Source organism: Pundamilia nyererei, unplaced genomic scaffold (genome assembly GCF_000239375.1).
Source record: "Pundamilia nyererei isolate P.nyererei 1_Seehausen unplaced genomic scaffold, PunNye1.0 scaffold00156, whole genome shotgun sequence".
In the NCBI taxonomy this organism is placed as follows: Eukaryota; Metazoa; Chordata; class Actinopteri; order Cichliformes; family Cichlidae; genus Pundamilia; species Pundamilia nyererei.
This window is the reverse complement of record NW_005187557.1, coordinates 1,318,031-1,334,871: the sequence shown is the minus strand read 5'-3', so window position 1 is coordinate 1,334,871 and position 16,841 is coordinate 1,318,031. Positions and strand designations below refer to the sequence as shown.

Below are 16,841 nucleotides of genomic sequence, written 5' to 3'. Positions count from 1 at the left end.
CAGGGTACCATTTGAGAGGAACTCTGACAGAGTGAAGGAGCTGCGCTACCAGTATGTAAATGTAAGTCACTTACTGGTTGTCTCTCATTATAACCTTACCTGTAATCACAGTAAGCAGTTGTTCACTTATTTGGTTTCAATACCTCCTTTACCTGATTTCAGAATCAGTATTTGCTTCATCTGACTTCAACAATTTCAACAGAAAACTGCAGTTTACTGTATGATACAATTCTCATTATAATCCTTATTTTGTTGTCTCCCAATCAAATCTATCTAATACTGTAGGTTTTACTGTAACATCTCAGTAAGTCATCAGTATTTCCCACTCCCCTTTCTATCAAATACCCCTGCAGTACTTCCTCATAGGCCTATCACTAGTTTAGAACCACTGGAGTAGTGGCCTGTAGTATATTGAACCTGTGGGGGAGAACATGTAATTGTCTAACTGTAGTATATGGCTCTTCTGTATGACTGATTTTATGTTCTTTACTCTATTTTAGAGAATAATGGCATTGGAAGGACATGAGACCCCTCACATCCTGGTGTTCGTGGATGAAGCCTTCAACCTGGCCAAGGGCCGAAGACGTGGCCATAATATTATTGGCCACTGGGCCACAGTGGATGTCACAGGTCAGCGAGGGGGCAATATAACTATGTGTGCTGCCATTTCTGAGAATGGTGTGGCCACTCACACCCCCAGTCTTGGCCCATACAACACACACATCCTCCTCCTCATCTTCTTGGATCGCCTTTGTACCGATTTTATCCCTGAAAATGAGAGCGGTCTCATAGGGCCTCACCTACCCATTTATCTAATTGTGTGGGACAATGTCAATTTCCACCATAGCCCACTCATTAGGGGCTGGTTTGCAACGCATCCAAGGATGGTCATGGGGTTCCTACCACCTTACACTCCTTTCCTCAATCCGATAGAGGAGTTTTTCTCTGCTTGGAGGTGGATAGTGTATGAGAATCATGCTCAGGATCAGCCGTCCCTGCTCCATGCTATGGACGCAGCGTGTGACGACATTACAGGAGATCAATGCAGGGGATGGTTGCGGCATGCACGCCGTTTCTTCCCTCGTTGCATCGCAAGGGAAAGTATCCGCTGTGATGTGGACGAGAATCTGTGGCCAGACGGACAACAGCGTGTAAATAATCAGGAGGGTGAAGACAGTGGACAAGAGCGGGAGAATGAGTACAGCGACCACTGAATAAGTCCTTGTTTTTTGATTTTGTGTTCATACAATTTACTACTGTAATGTACATTTTCTTTTTACATATGTATGAAACTTTCTTTGCGTGTGAATAAAAAATGGTTATAATTTCCTTGGTAGTGTGAGTGCAATCTGTGATGTCAAACCTTGGAGGCTATTCTTTTCTGTTGTATATTGTTGGTCCTCTCCCATAGTGACAAAACATCTAAACATTTTGTATGGCAGTACTCGCACAATGCCAAAGGGACGATGCATTTTGGGGCACTGACTATTCAGATTAGAAAGAAATGTAGTTTTGACACATGAGTGAACTGTTTTTGGAGAGATGAGCTTTTGCAGGTGGACCATGTTGTTGTGATCAACCATCCAGGTTTATTTTGACAAAAGCACCAAGAATGATGAGAATGTCCGATCTGTGTCGAGAAATGAGCCAAAGCTATTGAGAAGGATCTTTGCCATTTTGGAGACACTGACTGTTTAAACGAGAAAGGGATTTAGACTGAAGCTTGAGTGGACAGTTTTGGAAGAGATGAGCTTTTGCAGGTGAGCTATAGTGTTGTGCTAAATGATCTTAGAGTTTTGAGAATGTAATTTCTGTTTCAAGAAATGAGCCAAACCAATGGAGAAAAACTGTAATGCACTACAGGCCACATTGAAGTTTCTCAGTTTGACCTGCTTCTCTCTTTGCAACAAAGCTATAGTTTTCATTTAGAAAGTAGTCATCACATGAGTTTTTGTTATATTTGCAATTAAACACAATATTACCTTGTTAGCATGCTCTTGAATCTGGTGGTCCCAACCTTTACATAACCATCAAAACCACAACCACCATACAGATGGAACAGAAGCAGGAAATATGGTAAGAGATCAAGCCCCTCCATAGAGAAATACCAACCAGCCTCCGATCACAACAACAGGCCCTGAGCACAAGATCTGTAGAGGAAGGAGTCAGTCACAGCTGACAGGATCCAAGCTGCATATTGCACAAGTTGCCCAAGAGATTAAGAAGTCCATAGCAGCAGGATGTGAGTCCCAAGCTGAGACAGTATACCCAAGGTCAACCTAGTGACAGTGCTGTATATGAATTAGAAGTCCACTAAATGTGGTTGAGAACAACAGGGCCAAGTTCGAGGCAGGCAATCAGTTGTCAACCAACTGGTCAGACACAGTGGTAGTTGGTGAGGAGTGGAAGAGTGTTGTGACGGGTGTGGGAGTCTAAGCTGAAACATCTGTAAGAAAGACCGTGTGACAGTAAAGATCAGCTGAAACAGGGCTTAAAGGAACAACTGGTCGGGGCCAAAAAAGACACATTTGTAATTACTGCATTAGCAGCTGTAACACCTGGAACTGGAAGCGCAGCTCCAGCAGATTCTGGCAACATCAGAAGTCTCTGTCCAGAAGATTGCAGTCCTAGCAATAGCGGATATACTTGAAACTCCCAGAAGAATGAAGAAGCTAGCATTTTATGTATTAAGTTAGCACTTAATAAGTGTTAAGCCACAAAACAGCCCTCAATAAATGTTATATGTTACACCCTTTATCTTATTGCTTTGGCAAATGTATGTAATTAAACTGAAAGGAGCAGAAATCTGAGACCCAGCTGCTACCTGAGCACTCACACTGTAAACCACTGTGACTGAGCAGGATCCAGTTTATACTGTTCAGGGTGTAGCCCTAATCAAATGAGGGCTTTTATATGAGCCATAAAATGCACGTAAAAAGTCTAATTCTGTCCAACCATTATATAACAGTCGTTTCACAAGTCTGTTAATCACGAGTGATTCAAACGTGCTTATGCACATTCCAGCAATGTTCAGTCACCCCACAATATTAATATACTCCCTTCCAGACCTGTATTCATAATTTTATGTACTGGCAATTGTTCTCAATAAAATATACTTCAGTGGTCACAAAAGTAAAGTGTTAAATTTACAGCGGGTAAAATAACTGTTGATCACAATTTTCTAAGTAAAATTATTTTTTAAAATGCTATCGACGTGAAATTCTCACCAGATGTCGGTAACAACCCATTAACTTTGAGTTTCTTGAAGATGTTTCACCCTATTGGGAGTTGTCTCTTATAAGGGTTGTTGACCCACTGTTGATCATCTGCATAATCAAATGAGATTTACATGAGACTCCACCAATTGGTCTTAGAACTCAAGAAGCTTCTTGAATGAGAAGTGAAATGTCTTCAAGAAACTCAAAGAAGTCCAGTCACTTTTCTTTCCAAGCTCCTTGGATTACCATGACCTGGATGACTGAGAACCTTCACAGACATAACAACCCATCCAATCCACACATGCACAGAAATGAACTATAGAAACTATAGAGGTCCATCAATTAAGTTGTATACAGAAGGATACATATGGATTAAAAAGCAGTAACTTCTCTGTCTATAGACTGTTTGTATTGGCAACATTTAGGCAATGATTGGTATATGGGGATTCTAAATATCACATTATAGCTTGCATCCAAATATAATGTCACATTTGACCTCTGACCTCACTTTTACATTTCACATCTGCCTTTCTTTTAAGTTGGCCCCAAACTGTGTTTCATATTTAAAGAGTATTTAAAGAGTATTGTCAAGAGAAAAAGAATGAGCTGCACAGTTAGTTATAAATATACTGCAGTACTGCACTAATATTTGTCTTTATTAATAGTTAATGATGTCCCTTTATTTACAAATTAGTACATATTCTCCATGACATACTCCTACATGATGTTTGAGTAATCAAAGTTAACATTTGCAATGATGCCCTTATCTGATTTTTGCTGCACTACAAATCTTCTTAAAAAGAACAAAGAAAACCAAACGAATGTATACCAAACTCCATACTATTCCCTTAAAACTAAATACTGCTGTAAGCTGTCAACTCTCACAAAGTTGCGTTGGCCCTTTAACACGTTGAGCTGATGACGCCACCCGACGTTCAACAAGCAGCACAACAAGGAAGTCTTCAGAGTCCACAGTTCAACTCTTCTAGCTTTGACAGCAAATGTTGTCGTAGAACAGGTAAGCAGAGCTAAAAGCTGTGTGAAAACATAACAGTTTATTCTGTCGCCGGCATAAATAGCTTTGCGACTAACAATAGCTTCAGTGACTGAACATGGCAGCTGTAGACGCTAGTTTCACTTTCCAGTTAGCAAAGTGACAGCGTGCTGTACATGAACTTTAGGTTAACTACGCAGTAAAAAAAAGTGGGCTGCTGTGACGCTTATTGTCAGACTAAGGAATATGTTCTGTGTGGCTAATTTAAAAACAGCAGCACGACATTTTGGTCCTTAAAATTATGTAAAAGCCGGGCTTCCTGTAAGGTAGCTACGAGCAGTGCTATGTAGGCCATAATCACTGACACGACAGGCTCCTACTCGATAGCAGCTATCGCATTTTAAACACACATTCACCACTTTAAAGCTGTCTCTGCTCATAACTGCTAAACTATGACTAATCTCTAACTATCTGTCAAACTAAGCTATATAATTATAATTTAAAGAAAAAGTAGCGACTACAGATTCCTTTATACCTGCAGGCTTGCCTCCTCCTGATTTCCTCGTTTTGCTTTTTCTTCCATGTTTACAGGTTTAAAAGTGACAGTTTAAAACTTTATTAACACGTTATTGCAAAACAGAAACCGTGACATGTGTCGATAATAGCTGCTTCATATGCCACTTGTAATAGACAGACGTGAAACTTTATGCTCGTTTGTGTACATCCCAGTACTGTACTTGTTTACCTGCATGGTGGGGCCATGTGTGCAGCTGTACTACTGCAGTAACTGTCACAGCTGTACTTTGTTATTAATATTGTTGCCGTATATAATATTGTGTGGTTGTCCTTGATATTTGATTCTTCCATTATTGTTTGATTTGTGTTGATGTCATAAAGCAGTACCATAACATAATTCCATCATTTTGGAGCATTTCTGAAGACAAAGTCAATATGAAATATGAAGTCCTCACAGTTGAAAAGCTGGAACAAGCAAAGCTTTGGCATTGTTTTGACAGACAAATAAAACATGATTCTCTATTTTTGTTTAGGATGCCTGGTGAAAGAGTGGAGGAGAGGACGTTGGAGGTGTCGAAGGTGCCTGTAGGAGTGGATGAGGAGCTTCTGTCTTTATATTTTGAGAACAAGCGGCGCTCTGGTGGAGGTCCACTTGTATCTGTGGTGAAGGATGGCGACCGCGCCATAGTCGTGTTTGAAGATGCAGCAGGCAAGTCACTGTGAACAGACAGTCATTTGTTTCTTGTCTTTTTTCCCAAATTTCTTACATAAAGGATTTTTTCACCTATAGTCCCCTTAAAAAGGACCAAACTTAGTCCAAAGTGGGCTAAGAGAAAAGGGACTTTCCCTTCATATTTTGAGTGATTTGAAAACAAGAGTTTTATTTCTGAGCTTTCAGACTTTTACTGCTTCGGATTATAGATTAGATTAAAGCTTTAGATTAATTAGCTGTGGTTAATCACAGCTAATTCATAATTTTAAAAGACGGGCAATTACTTTTTGACAAAGGATCAGGTAGGTTTAGATAACTTTTCTGAATTAATCAATGAAATCATCATTTAAAAACTGTGTTTTGTACTTACTCAGTTTATCTTTATCTAATATTAAAATGTGTTCAATCATCTGAATCATAAAAGTGTGACAAAACACTAGGAAATGAGGAAAGGGGGCAAACACATTTTCAAACCACTGTATACTCAGAGCTACTTGGGCAGCAGAGGAAATAACTATTAGATTAAGCTATACTGAACATAATGACTTAATACAGTTCTGCTTTGTAATCATTAGTACCAGTTGGATACAAAACAGTTCATAATAAGCTCCATATCAACAGCAAAATCCTGCTACTACAACTATGTTAGTAGTAATGCAATCCCGATTCCAAAACAGTGGGGGTGAATGAATGCTGTGATCTGCAAATCTGTTCACAGAAGAACACAGAAAACATATCAAATGTTTGAACTGAGAAAATGTACTTTTTTAAAGAAAATTATAGGCGAATCAAGGGAGTTCTGGAAAAAAAGGGACCACAGCAACACATCTCAAAAAAGCCCGGACATGTTACAGTGTAGGATTTCCTCTTCTTTTAACGAAGTTAAAAACAAAGGCTGCAAGAACATTTTGGACTTAATTAGGTTTATTTGCAGTGACATGATTGTATTTCAAAAGAGAGGCAGTTTCTCAGAAGCAACGATATGCAGAGGTTCACCAGTCTGCAAAAAACTGCTTCTACAAATTGTGGTTTAATTGTAATCCACAGTTTGTAAAATTGCAATATCTAATCACCTTATTCACATAATATCATTAAAAGAAGGCCATCCAAGATTGATTTTCTCACATATTTCAGAAAAATCAATCTTGGATGTCTGTGATCTTCAGGCCCTCATTCAGCACTGCATTAAAAACAGGCATGAGTCTGTCATGGGAATCCCCCCATGGTCTCTTTCAGGGATTCCAGAAGTCACCATCTTCTCGTGGCCAAAGGTCATATAAAATCGACTGAGAGAAAACTGTCCTGTGGTCAGATGAATCACGCTTTGAAATACATTTTAGAAAACACAGATGCTTCCTCCAGAGAGAGACCATCAGAATCTTTATCTGTGCCCCGTTAAAAGGCTGCGTCTCTGATGGTGTGGGGATGCATCATACCCATGGGTTTGCAGCTGAAAGTTATGTAGAGATTTCACATCTATTATTTCATTTAGACGTCTTTTTCAATTCAATTCAATTCAATTTTATTTATATAGCGCCAAATCACAACATAAGTCGCCTTTTTCAGGGGAGGCCTTTATAATTTCACTAAGATAACAGCAGCATGGCTTTGTGCTGAACTGGCCTGCCTGCTGTCCTGACCTTTCACCTTCTTAAAGCATTTGGAGCATCATGAAACAAAACTGTGACATAGCTGTTAGCTGCTAAAATCCTATATCAGATAAGAGTGGGAGAACAATCCTCTCCCCAAAGTCCAACTGCTGAGGCATGTTGCTGACATCAAATTCAAAATCAGGCGATATTTTTCTTTAAATTGTACATTTTCTGTGTGTGAACAACACAGAGCTGAGCTGATTATTTGTATTAATTAACGATAGATATTTCTTTTCACTCAATTCAAAACTTCACCTTGGACCCCAAACAGGCTCGAGCTGTCCACGTATCACTGTGCTGGCCGATGGCTTTCCTCTGCAGTGCCATTTTTAGGTTGGCACAGGACACAGCATATTGTCCAGAGCATGTATTCACAGACTTGAACTGCTGCCTTAGAAATATTCTATCATGGAGTGCAAGTGTAGAAGTGATTTAGATTGTGTGGTCACTCTTCCTTATAAAAAATTGGTACAGACCTGTCTCAGCACTGCTGCACTACGGTCTTTTTCCCTTTGCTAAATGTCCGAGCACTGTGATGATCGCTTGGGTAGAAATGTGAGTAAATCTCTAATCAGTTCGACCACAAATATTATCCCCGTTTCATTAACTCACTATTATTAGGTGCTATATTTCTCTGCCCTATTTGTAGTCTAATTTCTGTAAGTACCAATAAACTTAGATAATATATCTGTGTAGAAACAACTTAAGCATGCAGTGCAGCACCACTGTCAACACTTAAATAGTCTCCCAGAGTTAGGATGGAGAGAATCATCTTGATGCTGTGTAAGACAAAATGTCATCCTGCAAATTTGTTGAAGACTCGGTTAAAAAACGCTGGCCTGTATAATGACCTGTGATAACCTGACTGTTTAAAAACTTGTAAACATTTCTTTTTATAGTAAGAAGCACTTGAGTAGAACCAAAACCTTGTTGTGTTCAAAAGAACATTTTAATTTTAGACAACAGATATAGACGGTGCCGAATATTTACTGTATACTAATTCTTTTCTTTCCGCTCCACTCATTTTTAGTCGCAGCCCGAGTGCTGTCTAAAGGGCACCACGTTCTGCATAATGCTGAGCTGAGTGTGAGAAAGCCTGCCTCAAAGGACCCGCGCAAACTCCTGCTGCGGGGGATCAACCCCAACACCAACACAGAGATGATAGAGCTCTACGTGGAGAACACAATGGGACTGGAAGACTACAACCTGTATCCCTCACCGGGGAGAGATCTGATCGTCATTCAATTCCACGAACCGCTCGCAACAGGTCGACTGAATGCATATCTTTAATTTTTCTTAAAAACAAAGAGTTGATTTAGACCTTTGTGGTCTCCAGATAGTAAATCTTAATGACTTTGGTCCATGGATTCTTCCTGTTTTTGTAGTAGCAGGCCACTTGTGAAATAATTCAAATTCTACATGATGGATTGGTGCAGTGTAGTGGTCCTGACTGAAATATGTTGTTCATATTACAGATTTCCAAACACTTAGCACACAAATCTCTAAGAGGACACTTGATGGGGCTCAAGTAACCGTGGAACAGGTTGAACAACCCGACTCAATCTTAGTGGAGAATCTGCACCCTGGAACCACTCCGGACCACGTCACTTTGTACTTTGAGAGCAGTCGCGGCGGGAACCAGGACGTAAAGGAGGTCATCGTGCTGTCAGAGAGTACAGCAAAGGTGTCCTTCTGTAACTATGAATGTAAGTTTTACACACTGTAACCTTTAAAACTTGTCTGCTTTGTTTTCTGAAAATGTTTGTTTTTCCTTGAACAGCTGTGGATGCTGTCCTGGCTCTCTCACACAAACTTGAGGGTGCTGCGCTCTCAGTGAAGCCCTACTTCGATTTTCTTGTACCTGTAGAAAGTAAAACATCGCAAGAGGTGGAGACAAGCCAAGACACAACTGAGAACTCTGAGGAGGTGAATGTTATTGAGATGCAGACGAGTCCTCCCACGGCAGCCAGTTCCAGCAATCCTCCAAGTGAAATGGCTTTGGAGTCCGTTGCTGCTCCACCTCCTCTACCAACAAAGGTAGAGGAGGTGGAGGTAGAGGAGGTGAAAGAAGAGGAGGCAGAGGAAGTCATGGAGGATCAAAGTGATGATTCAGATACAATAACATGTCATATTGCTCTCACAGACCCAGGGAAACATGCTTTGTTTCAGCATAGTACCGTTCAAAGGGACATCAAGAACACGAACCCTAATGTTATTATCCAAACTAAAGACGATGGTGTTTACATTGAAGGACCTGATAGAGCACAGGCAGAGCAGGTTAAACAAACCATCATGGACTTTCTCTGTAACATAGCAGAGGCTCATTTCACCCTTGAGCTGGAAAAGGCTCAATTTCTTGCCAGAAAAGATGTAAAGGAACGGCTTCTACAAGCCACGACACAAAGTGGCTCCTCTACTCTGTACACCGTATCAGACTCTAATATTACCGTAACGTCTCTAACCCAAGACTCGGCTAAAAAGGCGTGCAGCTTTTTAAAATCCCAAGTGTGTTACTTCAGCATGCCGATGGACCAGGAAAATGAGTGCATGCTGAATTGCAGAGAGTGGTCAGAGTTCCTGCAGACTCTGAGTTTCTGCTCTGTAAAGGTGTCAGAACGAGGAGGGAATATTGATGTTTGGACTCTGACGGGGATGGAGAATGAGAAGCAGGCTGCCATCATGCAGTTTCTGACTACACCCATTGAAAGGGAGACGGTCATCCCTATGGAGCCGGGCATGCTGAAGTACATTCAGATCCACTGTCATCAGCTCTTGGTTGACATGGACCAGGTGTCTATTTTTCCACTAGAGGCCGAGGATAATTGTGGCTTAAAGGTGTGTATCAGAATCGCATGTAAAGGCTTCATGAAAGTCAGAGTGTTTATAAATTATATTTTTTCGTGTGTGTGGATGTACCTGACAGATCCACGGCCACGTTGTTGCTTGCCAAATGGCAGAGGAGGTGCTGCAAGGTGTAGTTTCTTCAATCTGCACTAGAACCATCACAGTAAACACTCCAGGAGTGGCCCGGTTTTTAGGTGAAAAGGAGTGTCAGAGCATTCTGAATGAGATGGAGGCAAAGTTTTGTGTCTACATCAGCCCCAAATATGTGCCCTGGAAGCCCCTGCCTCACCAGGTAATGATGGAAGAAATTAAGCTTGTTTCTGTAATCTTATGTGTTTTTCTGTGCTTTTAAAGTAAACTGCTTCCTCTTATCTTGACAGATTTGTAGGTGGTTGTTTCTGATTTTTATACCTCAAGGCTTGACTTTATTTTTAGTAGTAGTCGTCGTTTCCCACATTGCTGGAATAATGTTCTAGTTATGCAAAAATATACAGAATAGGACAACACTGAATAGGTCGTGTAAAAGACTAAGTCAACCATGAAACATGAAATCCAAATGACAGAAAATGTAACCAATATGAGGTGAGCAGAGATCTATAAAATAATGAAACAGAATAAGAGTAAATCAACAAAAGATTTAAAATATAAGACGTCTGCAAATAGAAATGATTAATTAATAAAAGGGCAGTAAGAAAATGTTGACAGTGGATGCATAATCTGTTTTTGCAGCTGATCCATGGAGGGCTTACAATACAAATAAAATCTGTTCAGTGTTTTGCTGGCAGGCTGTTCAGTTCTACCAGACCAGAAGTGATGTGTTGTCGTTCTTTGCAGCTTTTAAAAAAGGCTGAAAATAAGCAGCCCTATATCCTGTGAGTTACAATACTCCAGCTGAGAATGATAAATAGATGTAAGCAGGTTTAAATCCAGTAAATCTTTGGGAGATAAAACATTTTTTATGATAGCTCTTGGCTGGTAAAAGCTGCCCTTCACAACAGATCAACCCATAGAATTTGAAGATATATTTAAGATTTTAAGATTGTTTAATGCTTGCTCTGGAATTTTTAACTAAAATGTCCAGATATACAAAACTACTCATATAGTGTGTCTTACTAAGGATGTCTTTTGAAGTTGTAAGTCATTTAACATTAAGTTGGAACTAAATCATGCAAATGTTTTATTTATTCCAGGACATCTTTGAAGCTGCGTGGCAGATGATGTTTCACAAAAACTTCCCGAAAATGTCTGCGCAGGAGTTGAAGTCAGATTCAATGCAAATTGATGCTTCAGATGGAGGTAGCATCTTTGGTTTCTTTGCAGGTATCTGTCAGTTCTATGCAGCTTAAACTGTGCATTTAACTCTTTGCAGGTCTTTTAGAGGAGGCGAAGAAAATCGTCTCGGCTATTGATGAGAGACTGGTGCACAGTGTGCCCACTTCAGACCAGCAGGAAAACATGGATAACGTAGACCTGTACACGGCGTCAGATGACCCAAGCAGCCTGATGGACCAGGACTCCGATGTGACAGCTGTTGACTCGGATCAGAACACTGCGAGCGGCTTATTCTTCAATAATGGAGCTCTGGGCCATTCTAGCAATCTGGAGGAAGAGGCCCAGCTGTCTTTAGCTATCCAGTACTCCATGGAGTCGAGCCACTGGACCCCGGAGGACGAAGAGGAGCAGCTGCAGAAAGCCTTGGAGTTGTCCAGGAATATGAGCCAAAAAGAAAGCTCTTCTAATGGGGCTGATGAGACACCCCAGGTGCACCAGCCAAAGAAGGCTAATATCAATATTCCCCTGAAAGATGCAATCGAAGCAGCCAACACCATCCAGTTATTTGTGTTTGCAGGCTATAACTGTGACTTGATTCGGGTGGACATAGCCTTTGGTAAGAAGGTGAGCCAGAGACAGGTTGAGGAGAAAATAGAGCACAGGAACTTGAGGAATATGTCAGAGTACTACAAGACATGTCTGGACGTTATCAAGAGGAAACATGCAGTTGAGATCCAGATTCAAGGGACCATAATCACCGTATCTGGTTTCAAAGACTTTGTGATGGGAGCTGTGTGTGATGTTAAGCTGCTTCTGGAGAAAATCTCCAATTCTGTACCAGAACGGGAAATCCTGAATGCTGTGCAGTGGTTGCGGCACGACCCAATCTCCTCCGTCACTGCTCCTTATTCTCCCGAAGCCACAGTGTTCATTGAGAATGCCTTTAGAAAGAAGCTGAAGAAGGTTGACATCTTGCTAGACAATCAGCCGCACACAATCAACTTTGAGAAGATGCAAGAACACAACATCGCTTCGGGGAAATCAGCGCAGATCTCCAGGAAGTTGCTCGAATTAGACGATTTAGGTGACAGTGTACCAGGTAAAGTGGGATTTATTAAGCCTTTCGTGGAATGATGCTGCGTGTGGGGCCGTGAAAGAGACAAAATCCAGAAAATGATTAGCAAGTCAAAAATGTCATCAGCTATCTTATGCTATATCACACAACAGGCCACATGATTTTTCATATAACTTCATTAAAGGTGCTGCAGTAGCACAAATATTGTGTGAGGTCTGGTTCAGTGACTCCAGTTAGCTGAGGTTAAGCCCAGCAAACAGCTACACCAACACACCAATAATTGAAGCTTTAACAGTATCCAAATGGACAGTTGTTATAAAACTGTCCATTTGGATACTATAGAGACAGAACTTTTTAACGCAGCAGTGTTACAGATTTATCTGCTTTTGCAGCCAGACTCATTTTTGGCCATTAGAGGAATGTTGGCTTCGGTATTTAGCCCTTGAAGTTGTCTGTGAGGAATATTAGGAGTATTTGTAGTTAGCTCCGCTCTGTTTTTTCAGATTAGCACACAGTCAGAAGTATTAGCATTGTGTACCTGCCTGAAATAAACTATTAAAACATAAAACAAAGTAAAGTATGTAATAAAGAAAGACGTTTTCATATCAACAGCTGAGTGGGGAGACTTAGGGAAATGTATATAATTGTAACTACTTATTACGTCCACCAAGGTAAACAGCATAGCTCGAAAACTTAAGAATGAATTCTGATAAAACTTTGTATGGGTGTAGAGTGGGGTCATGTTAGCAATCTGTTAAAATTAGGCTTATTTCCACCAAGGTCTTCAAGGTCAACTTCATGATTTATTAGTCAGAAATAAACTAAAAGCCTTAAGACTTAGAAGTTATTATTCTTATAAACGTGGTGTGTATTTTCAACATTGTCACTAGATTAATCCGAAGGTCAAAATGATAATAATGCTGTATAGAGCTATTTAAAACGATGGTTCTTATTGCTGCTGTTTATATTGACAGCATATGGAATGATATATGGGGATTCTAAATATCACATTACTTTGGACCTCTGACCTTATCTTCAAAGTCATGAAAGCTCAAACATTCAAAAAGCAATCTCTTTACCTTTAAAGCTCTGCTTAAAATCGTCCTGTCTTTGTTTGTGGTATAATTAAAAAAGAACAAAGAAAACAATAAATATATACAAAATAAACTGATCCCTTCAAAGTAAAATACCGCCAAAGAGAGCGAGCTGCCTTGGTGGAGGCTTGCACTTCTTGTCATTGATGTATGTTAGTTAGTTTTTCCACTTGCATCAGTTTTGCAGCTCCCTGTTTATTTTATTAAATAATACGAATCATTTAAAAAACTGAAATAATGCTTACTAAATCATTTGTTTAACAGAAGACGACTACTCCGTGCTATCAAACTTCCCTGAAGCAACCAAAGTGGACGAGGAATCTGATGAATTCCAGAACGTGGTGAAGCAATTCTACGAGACCATTCAGGAATACCACAGCAAAATCCGAATCATACAGGTGAAACGATGAGCTCTGTCTCTTTTGCAGCAGCTGACTGTGGCTTTAGTGGTGACTACAATCATTTTTGTTTGGTTTGCAGGTTGAGAAGCTCATGAACAAGCTGTTGTACAATCAGTACAAGCTTAAGAAGGCCAGCGTATTGCAGAGCGCCACCTACCCGCAGATCGAGCGCACCCTGTACCACGGCACGAGCGAGAGCAGCGTCAAGGAGATATGCGTCCATGGCTTCAACAGAAGCTTCTGTGGAAAGAATGGTATGCTGGCTTTCTTTGTCTTGTTTACATCAGGTTTTGTCACATCTTCTGATGTTCTGGTTTCTCCACGCAGCCACCGTCTACGGTCAGGGGGTCTATTTTGCTGTGAACTCGGCTCTATCTGTCCAGGATCAGTATTCCCCGCCAAACGCGGATGGATACAAGTTTATTTTTGTGTCCAAAGTTCTAACGGGAGACTACACCAAAGGCTGCCATTCGATGAAGACTGCCCCGCTGAAGGAGACAGGAGATATCCCCCTCAGATACGACAGCGTGACTGATAACATTACCAAGCCGTCGATGTTTGTCATTTTCAACGACACACAAGCTTTTCCAGAATATCTCATCACATGCCAGAGAATCCACCGCTGAGGAGAATGGATTAGACGCCGGCGATGAAATTTAGAGAGAGCAGACTGCTGATGCTTTAATGTTTCTGCCTTCAGTTTAAATAATCAATTTTGGTTTATAAAGGGCTAAGGTGTAATCATTTGATCAGCCGTGATCAAACCCATGAAGTGCTTCTCTGTTGATCGTTTCCCCTCTTTGATTTCCTCACTATGTTGTAATGTTATTAAAAGGAATCAAGCGACTGAACCCAACAAGCCAGTTTTCATTCAGTAACCTTAAACATGCCCTGTCAGCACATTTACAGCTCATTGTGCCGTGGCTTTACATAGACAGCACTTATTGCGTGACATTTGACTTGTAATAGTCGATTTGGTTCTCACTGCCATCACTCCTACACGCCAGTTAATATTAGCCTGGCTTTTCCTCTGTTAATGTCATTGTATTCCTATAAGTGGAAGACAAGTTTTTGCTGACAGTACTACATGCACCCCTGTCTGCCTGCTTCTGTCAGTATGAGGTTATTGTGAATGAGTCACATCTGATAGTACAAGAATATGACTCCTATTTAGTTTTACGTTTGGGTTAAGTTATTTGAGTTTCTCCCTAAAGTTTTTCTTTCTTTCTTTTGGCTGTGCAAGAATAAAACTTAAGTGTGGTAAAAATAAGAGCAAAAAAAAGAAAAGTAGAGGTGTGTCGTCCACTGCTCTACAGCTGGACGCCAGTGATCTTCACGTACAGGTGGGCTTGGGTAAGATAAATCTGTCTTGTTTTGAGTCTCGTGATCTATGTTCTGTCTTAAAACTTTAAAGCCGTATATCCATCGCAGCTGTTGCACACGTCACGGACTGTGTGCTGTTGTTTTTCTGAACCAAAATGATCTGTGAGCTCCAGTATGTGTGTTGCACAACATGTGATAGTTCTTGATTGTCTTCTCGCTACTGCTGATCCTTGTTTAATGAAGTGAGCACAGACAGCCTGATTTTAATTACAGTGCCTTCATTTTTCCAAGTGCTCTCATAAGAAGTCCATCCATTCATCCATTCTCTTCTGCTTATCCTTATCTGATCAAGTCTTGGGTTTTAATTAAATCCTGGAAAGTTTTGGCCCTGGGTTTTTGCTGTGTTTAATTTAGATAGACTTACAGTTACTACAAAAGTCTTTTGTTTTTAGCATCATGTTTGTTGTTTTTAATGAAGAATATTTAGTTTTAAGAGAACTCCACTTCATTTATATGAAAAATAAAACTTTAAATGAGAAAGCGTTTGATGGTCGTTTTTTACCCTATTTGTAGATGTTAGACCACTGTTGACCTATAACAAACAGATCTGTAGTATCTGCACACATGTTGTCCAGAATGTGCTGATCTTATAACTTTACATGACACATGATGAATGGAAAAAGACGCTAAATGTATTTCGGAGATCGTTGTCGTAGCACACCTCATGCTGTAACAGCACACCTGAGGAGAAAGTTGTGTGGAGCCAGGCGATATTTAAAAAAAAAAAAAAAAGTTGTTTACTGTTTACAGTATTACCAAATCATTGAATTTAGGTCTTCCGTGGCCACAGGTGTATAAAATCAAGCACCTAGACATGCACACGGCTTTGATTTGTGAAGGAATGGGTCCGTTTCAGGAGCTCAGTGAATACCAACATGGTACCGTGATAGGATGCCACCTGTGCAACCAGTCCAGTTGTGAAATTTTCTCACTACTAAATATTCCACGGTCAGCTTTTAGTGGTATTAAAACAAAGTGGAAGCGATTGGGAACGACAGTAGTTCAGCCTAAGCTCAACAACTCATAAACCCCGTGAAAAGCAGACCGATCATATTAAACTATGGATTAAGGGATATCACTTCTTTACATTTATTTAAATAAATAATAAATAATTTCCCCTAGGGATTAATAAAGTATTCTGATTTATGTTTCCTTATACATTTTATTGTTAAGGTGAGAGTAGCACACAATATCAATGAATCCTCATTATGTGATGTACCTGTAACACATGTGGGATCTACACACTCATCGACAAAACCTATTTTAAAGAATGACTCGCTTGGATAAGCTCTGCTGGGATAAACCTGGCTTTAATAAGTAAGAAATGTTTTTGAAGCTGTCTTTCACTGACAAGTGTGGACAAATGCTGTACACAAAATTCAGTAAGATAAGAAAATTAAATGCCATTAAAATGTAATTTAAAAAAATTATCAAGAACAGAACACAATACAATCAGTAAAAGAATCAACAAAAAGCCTGATTAAACAAAAAAGATTTTAGCTACTTTTAATAAAGAGTCCACAGAGTCAGCTAAATAAATGTAATTGTAGAGGGACACTGTTACAAAGCCTTAGCGCCACAGACTGATAAGCTCTGCCCCCTTTACGCTTCATTTGTTTAAGATCTTTACACACGCAAAGTAACTCTGAGACAGCAGCTGCTATCAAAATGCTAAATATA

The 16,841-nt window shown here is 40.1% G+C and overlaps 1 protein-coding gene across 1 annotated transcript; it reads left to right on the top strand.

Annotated features, from left to right (window-relative positions):
* The first annotated feature begins 4,140 nt into the window (after window positions 1-4,140).
* Window positions 4,141-15,641, top strand: parp10 (poly(ADP-ribose) polymerase family member 10). Its single transcript, XM_005745258.1, has 11 exons — window positions 4,141-4,236; window positions 5,262-5,437; window positions 8,123-8,359; window positions 8,568-8,798; window positions 8,873-9,927; window positions 10,016-10,228; window positions 11,127-11,232; window positions 11,306-12,307; window positions 13,642-13,775; window positions 13,858-14,032; window positions 14,106-15,641. The coding sequence occupies exons 2-11, from the start codon at window positions 5,263-5,265 to the stop codon at window positions 14,402-14,404; spliced, it is 3,627 nt and encodes a 1,208-aa protein (XP_005745315.1). The 5' UTR covers window positions 4,141-4,236; window position 5,262; the 3' UTR covers window positions 14,405-15,641.
* Window positions 15,642-16,841: the final 1,200 nt, after the last annotated feature.